Source organism: Anneissia japonica, unplaced genomic scaffold, assembly GCF_011630105.1.
Source record: "Anneissia japonica isolate Jap-2015-1 unplaced genomic scaffold, ASM1163010v1 scaffold11969_len152608_cov178, whole genome shotgun sequence".
Lineage (NCBI taxonomy): Eukaryota > Metazoa > Echinodermata > Crinoidea > Comatulida > Comatulidae > Anneissia > Anneissia japonica.
This window is the reverse complement of record NW_022711386.1, coordinates 106,770-113,833: the sequence shown is the minus strand read 5'-3', so window position 1 is coordinate 113,833 and position 7,064 is coordinate 106,770. Positions and strand designations below refer to the sequence as shown.

The window sequence follows — 7,064 nt, the reverse complement described above, 5'->3', positions numbered from 1 at the left end:
TATTAATATAGGCCACACACGTGTGTTTGAAACTAAATATAAGCATTTTCATCGTGGTTTTATTTATTACAATCATAGGCCTATTCTTTCACCATCATTACACATTGAGGCCCTTCTTTTAGGTAAAAATCTATCTTAAATTGTCTTTCTCAAGTTGGAGACTATTAGGTTTTTAAATAACTTAGAATAAGGAGGGCAAGCATAAGCTTTAACCCTAACAAAAAATTTTTGTGTTTTTAATTCTAATTTCGTCGGAATTGATCAAAACTATCTAAATGTGCAATTTTTAGAGGAAATTGGCCTACCTCAACAAAATATGCGATTTAAAATTTGAGGTTTTCAGGCACTTTCCCGGGTGAAAAGGGCATTCAATGGGGAAAGATTTTCCACAGATGGATATTTTCCCCTTGTCCCCCGGTGCTTACGCCACTGCGGAGAATATCTGGCGGCTTAGATCAAATGCGCTATGGACACTTTTTAAAGTGGAGAAGGGGTTGCAGGGGTATTGTGATATCTGTTCATTATATCTTACTTTTTATTCTTGTCTTTATTTTTCTCTTCTCTTTTTCAACATTCCTCCCCCGGGAAAAATTCGATTTCTAGATGGCGGGAAATGAGCTTTCACGACTTCTGACGTGTCTTTAATTACTTTTAAGTTCTTCAAAATTCAAGGTTTCCCCATCTTGAAAACGGTCTGGTAATTTTTTCCCTTTGTTATTACAGTAAATAGGGCTTATGTGTGTATACATACATAACAATTTTTAAAAAATGAGTAGTTGCATACGAATTTTCCATGAATCGATGAATCCCAAAAAGAAAGGGGGGTCCGGAGGTTCTTCGCCAGGAAAATTTTGATTCCTAGAAGGCGGGAAATGAGTTTTCCCGACTTCTGAGGTGTCTTTTAAATTAAAATCATTAAAAAATACTTCAGAAGTCGGGAAATCTCATTGTCCACCATTTAGAAATCAACATTTTCCCGGAAAGAACTCGAACCTCCCTTTCTCTGGATTCATTGATTCATTATAATAATTTTCAAGAGGGGAACACCTTGAATTTTGAAGAACTTGAAAGTAATTAATTCTCCAAAATTCAAGGTTTTCCACTCTTAAAAACGGTCAGATATTTTTTTCCCATTGTTAATACAGAAAATAGGCCTTATGTGTGTATACATACATAAAAAATGATTGAGTAAGTTGCATACGCAGTTTTTTCATGAATCGATAAATCCCAAAAAGAAAGGGGGGGCGGGGATTCCTAGGTGGCAGGAAATGAGCTTTCCCGACTTCTGTGGTGTCTTTTAATGACTTTTAAATTCTTCAAAATTCAAGGTCCCCCCACCCCTTGAAAATGATTCAATTAATCAATGAACTCCAAAGATAAAGGGGGTCCGTCCGGGTTCCCCCGGAAAAATTTTGATTTCTAGATGGCGGGAGATGAGTTTTTCGACTTCTGAAACGTCTTTTAATGACTTTTAAAGTTCTACAAAATTCAAGGTTTTCACCTCTTGAAAAAGGTCAGGTAAATTTTCCTCATTTTTTCTCAGCTCACGGGTCCTGGAGGTTTAGAATTCTTTTCTTTTTCCCCTTTTTTGTTGCCCAAGGGAGGGGTCAGGACCCATGACCCCCCCCCAGATCCGCCAATGTGAATTGCTAGAAAATTTAACTCGGTCAGGAACAGGATAAACATTCTCTTTCCCATCCTTCTCCTCCTTCTTCCCTTCTTTTTTTGCATTTTCGATCATAGAAAAATCTCCAGACATTATATATTTTTCGCCAAAAAGTGGGGGGCCCGGGCCCTCCGGCCCCCGATTCCGCCGGCCATGTTATGGACAATAGGATATTTGGAATAGTAGTCCGTCATCTTTACCAATTGAGAACAAATCAGTAGACAGCTTGGTCCAAGGCGTTGTTGGGATGTCGTATGGCTCCAATGGTTCTTTGTGCTGTGAAGGCTGGTGCTCCTAACATGGCTGGCACAACTTCATTGCTCTTTCGATGTCTTTATCGATTCCTGGCCAATACACTGTCTCTCTGGCAAGCCTCCTGGTTCTTTCAATCCCATGTGTCCTTGGTGCAATTGTTCTAGGATGTTTGTTTGGAGATTCTTTGGGATTATTACTCGTATGCCCTTGAACATTACTCCATTGGAGATCCCTATCTCGTCTCGGTGATGGCCAGAACACTCTTATGTCTTCTGGAACTTGCTTTATGTTCTCTGGCCATCCAGCAATTACAATTTGCCATAGTGTCTGTAACACTTGGTCGTTTGAGGTCTCGTTCTGTAGTTCCTTTTGCTTGCTGGTTGCAAAGCTCATTAGGTCAGTATTGAGTGTGTCTTCAATATCGTCAACCTGGAGCTCGATCAGTACATCTTGTGTTTTGTTTGAATTTGGCAGTCTGCTTATGGTTTCCGATAATACTATTAAGCTTCCTGGCTTATATTTGATAGTACAGTCATATCCTTGTATTTTGATAAGTAGTCTCTGTAGGCGTGGAGGTGCACTTGTTAGTGGCTTCTTCCAGATCATCTCTAATGGCTTATGATCGGTTTCCACCAAGAATTCTTTTCCAAACAGATATGTATGGAATCTGTTGATGCCGAATACGAGAGCAAGTGTCTCACGTTCTATGTTAGAGAAATTTGCTTGCGCTGGTGAGAGACTTTTCGATGCAAATGCGACTGCTTTGCCGTCTTGTAGAATACTGGCTCCAAGGTCCTTCTGGGATGCGTCTACTTCTAAGATAGTTGCTTTGTTTGGATTGTAGTACTGCAGGCAAGCTTCTGCTGTAATTGCCTTCTTTAGCTCATCTAGAGCGTGTTGGTGATCTTCGTGCCACAAGAATGGTGTGTCGTTTTTCAGGAGATCTCTCAGTGGCGATGCTTTCTCTGAAAAGTTCGGGATATATGTCGATAGGAAGTTTAATAGTCCAAGGCATCTCGAAGATCGCCTTTGTCTCGTGAAACAGGCATAGCATGAACATCTTCGATTTTTCGTAGATCAGGAGATATTCCGTGGACAGACCAATAACCTGCTTTGGCGTCTAAAGGCCAACTCAGACAGCGTCGTACGACGCAGCCCGACGCGATTTGTTGTCGCGTCGGGTCTGTGTGAGTTAAACGCAGACGCGATGGTGTGCGAATGATACCTTGTTTGATACCTATGATATCTTTCGAATGATACCTTGTTTTTCCATTTCATCTAGCTCTTTCATTTTCTACTTGATGTGCAAGCTGCATTTTCGAGGAGCATCTATTGATGGGTTTGCGTCCTCTTTGAGATGTAGAACTACTTCGCCTCTGAAGCTTCCTATTTTGTCGAACAGCTGTGAGTACAGTTGTTTTAGATCATTCACTGAGTGGATAGGACTGTTTGTTTTTATTTCATTGATTGTTACTACCTTCAGTGTCTCGCACAATGGCAGACCGGCTATGGCTGGGCCATTGACATGAATGTCTGTTTGGACCAATCTGAGGTTTTATACCTGCATAACATCTGTATCGTCCCTATACACTGTATATCTGACCCGTTGTAGGCAGTTCGTCTGGCAGTTGTTGGTTTTAGTGCAGCATTCCAGTTGTCTTTGTACATTTGTTTGAGAGTACGTAGGGGCAGAGTGTTCCTGCTTGATCCCGTGTCTATTTTCAGGTGTAATCGGTGACTGCCTGTCTTATTTCGGCATATGATATCGATCATCGTATAAGCCTCTGTTACTCCAATTGAGTGAATGACATTGTTCTGCTGGGTTGCTTCCTCACCTCCTTCAATTGAGTGAAAGATTTCATCACCTGAGGTTTCTGCTTCATCGTCATGATGATATTGAGTATCGTTAGTCATCTCCTTAACTGAATGTTTGCGATGGTACTGCTTGCGGTTAGCTGATCTTCCTCTGTGTCTAGAGGGTGTTCGATTTCGTATATGTGGCTGGTGATTGTGCTTGTTTCTCAGATCTCGTGTGAACCTTGACTTTCGGCATACATTCGCCCAATGTCCTTTAGTCCCACATTTCTTGCATGTGTCGTAATAAGCTGGGCACTTCCGTGGTGGATGTGTACTACCACAGTTTCCACATGACGTCTTTCTTGGATTTTGTGGTTTAGATATGGCGTTGACTGTGTGTGAGCTCAGTGTTTGTAGGCATTCTTTTCCAGCAGCTATGGCTTCATATTTGCGTCCATCTTCGAGGAGTTGCTCGATCTGGTGACCTTTGGCTTTCTCGAGTAGATTTTCTGAAATGATTCTATTTTGGTTGTCGTGATGACCAGTTCCATTAAGCGTTCAGACAGCTTATCGTCACACTCCTTTGCTTTACTGCGACACCTGTTTACAAACTCATCTAGGCTTTCATCTGTCTTCTGTTTATACCTCATGAGTTCAAGGCGATGTATTCTAAAGTTAACCTTAACTTTAAGTTGGTTGTCGAAAATTTCACAAATCTTCGTGGGATCCTCCTGGTCGGTTCCTGATAAACCTGAAGTGTTGATTTTTCGAAGCCCTTCGTTGCCTAGTGCAATTTTGATTTTTATAGCTTGTTTAGCTGCTTCTGTTACCTCGTTGTCGATCAAACACAATTCCTTTCTCTGTTTAAATAACGTAAACTCTTCCGCCAAATCTATGGCCTTCCAGTTCATTTCTGGATATCGTGTCATTGCTATAGTATTATTAAACTGAATACAGTAGATAAAAATAGTTAGTATAGAGATTGCAAATGAATAAAATTGTTATACGTTAGGTTTTGTATGTGTACACGTCAATCAGAATCATATAGAGTAACATATAATAGTAATACTGTACAACTATATGATATAACATACGTTATCTATAAGGTTAAGCCTATACAGTACATGAAAATACAGTACACAATATTATCGTTAAACTGTCGTACAGCTGTAGTTCAAGCATAAATGGTTTAAAGAGAATATTAATTAATAAAAACATACAGTACTGTACTTGTAACACAATGTAGCAATCTGTCTGTCAAAGGGTAGTTCGTATAGTCCACTAAATCCAATTGTTTTCCAGTTTAGATCAATATACAGTAACTTGCTATATCTTCTCACACAAGGTTGTTTACCAAAAGTAGATGTCCGTGCATAGCGCGTCGATGCTCGAACACTGCTTGTTGTCACCACGAATCTTGCTGGTTGCTATGCTGGTAGTGCGACGCTCTGTCGTTGTCAGGTCGGCTTGCAATTATCGTTGTACATACGTTCATATAGGCCTAGGCTCAATATGAAGTATGGTTCGAAAATCTGCTTTAGTTCAGTAAAATTGTTGAGTTGAATGTTAGCCTAGCCTTTGAAAGTTCCTTTAAAATATTATGATAATAAATTCAGGTCTAGAACGTCTCTCTCTTGCTAGCAGCCTTTGAAAGTTCCTTGAAAATATTATGATAATAAATTCAGGTCCAGAACGTCTCTCTCTTGCTAGCAAAGTCTCAGAATTAAATCAAAGTTCAAAGTGTTCGTATTTCTGCAGCGCACGCGACCAGTTTGTTGGCGGTGCAGATAGGTGGCTGTTCGTCGGCTAGCAGCGGTGCTCACAGCTAGGCTCAAAGCAAAATAAAATAATATTCACCTTTTCAGTTGGTGTTGGTTGTAATCAATCCTACGGCTGTCACCATGTTGTGTTCCTGGGTGGTCGTTGAGACAAACAGGCAGACACACAGACTATCAACTATTATGTAACATAACATGTAGTTTATTCAGATGTGCCAGTAGGTACCGTGGATCGGTTCCATGCGTGTGCGTGCGTCTATGTCAAAGATACTAGAAACACAAGATAGAGCACTCGCATAGTAAAAATAAGGCGGAAATCGTGCCCAACGTAGGCGGCGCCCTTCTTTTTAACAATGCGAGTTTTCTATACTTTGTGCCCGACGTACAGGGCGCTCTTCTGTTGCTAAAGTATATTCAGACGCATACGGCGCCCTTCTTTTTCCACTAATGAAGGAAAACTTTATCACTAGAGTGCGTCCGGCCATACGATTTTGCGCTATTTGTTGTTTTCTAAACTGATCCATAGGCTTAATTGTGTGTTTTATAAAATACGCGACGACTTGGTAACAAAAGTTTGGTTGAATTTTTTTAGATTCAGCCGTAAGGGCGTCCCATTGTTTGTATTCCCACCATGCATTTCGGTGGAACACTATTTTGTGTGGAGAACTCTATCTTGTGTTTTAGTATCTTTGGTCTATATACACGGTTGATTCAATTTACTAACGTGACGTATCACAACATAAAGTGAAATTATTATAAACTCACCTTAAAAGGGTTTAAAATACCGCTAAAATAGAAAAATGACAACATTGATACCACAAACATTGTTTTTTTTTTTTATCACAACATTACTTAAAGTATAGAAAAACATTTATTATTGTTGAAGTCAAAGGAATCTATGAATAAATCAGCGGAAAAAACTGGTAAATTTTGCTATTATAATTTTTTTTTCTGGCAACACTGCTCGTACGTTTTTGTGATTTAAACAAAAGATCAAAGCATTGCTTGATCTTTTGTTTAAATCACTGCTATGTCACCTACTAGAGGTAATGTTTTGATTGGTTAAACACTTTTGGTACTAGTGCATATAAGCTTGCTAATATGGATAATTTTTTCATTCCTGATGATGACATAATTAATGTCGAAATATTGAATCCCAACACGATGGCGTGTATTTCAATACTTGGAGTATGTATTATACTTTCTTAAAGGTATAGCCATGTGCAAAATTTGAAGCAAATCTATTTTTTTTTTTTTTTTTTTTTTGAGTCTGCCACTATTTTTGAAATTTCTTTGATTTTTACAGACAACTGCTCTTAATATTCATAACTCGACAAAAACGTAACATAAATGTGCCATACCGTATGTCATCATTATCATCATCGTCCTTATTTTCCAAACTTACATATAGAAATTACCTTACAATTTTAAGAACCTCGACTGTTTTTTTTTTAATTTCAATATCAGTAACATTTAAAATTGTACATTAAATATAAAACTAATCAAGGTCAAATTCAGGTGGTGATGGAGAAAAAGCACAATTCGTCGAGTAGAAAACAAAATTGTAT

The 7,064-nt window shown here is 39.0% G+C and overlaps 1 protein-coding gene across 1 annotated transcript; it reads right to left on the bottom strand.

The window, feature by feature from the left end:
- Positions 1-3,401: 3,401 nt before the first annotated feature.
- LOC117107452 lies at positions 3,402-4,647 on the bottom strand. The gene is made up of 2 exons (XM_033249153.1): positions 4,364-4,647; positions 3,402-4,277 (listed from the first exon to the last, which is right to left on the bottom strand). The coding sequence occupies exons 1-2, from the start codon at positions 4,645-4,647 to the stop codon at positions 3,428-3,430; spliced, it is 1,134 nt and encodes a 377-aa protein (XP_033105044.1). The 3' UTR covers positions 3,402-3,427.
- Positions 4,648-7,064: the final 2,417 nt, after the last annotated feature.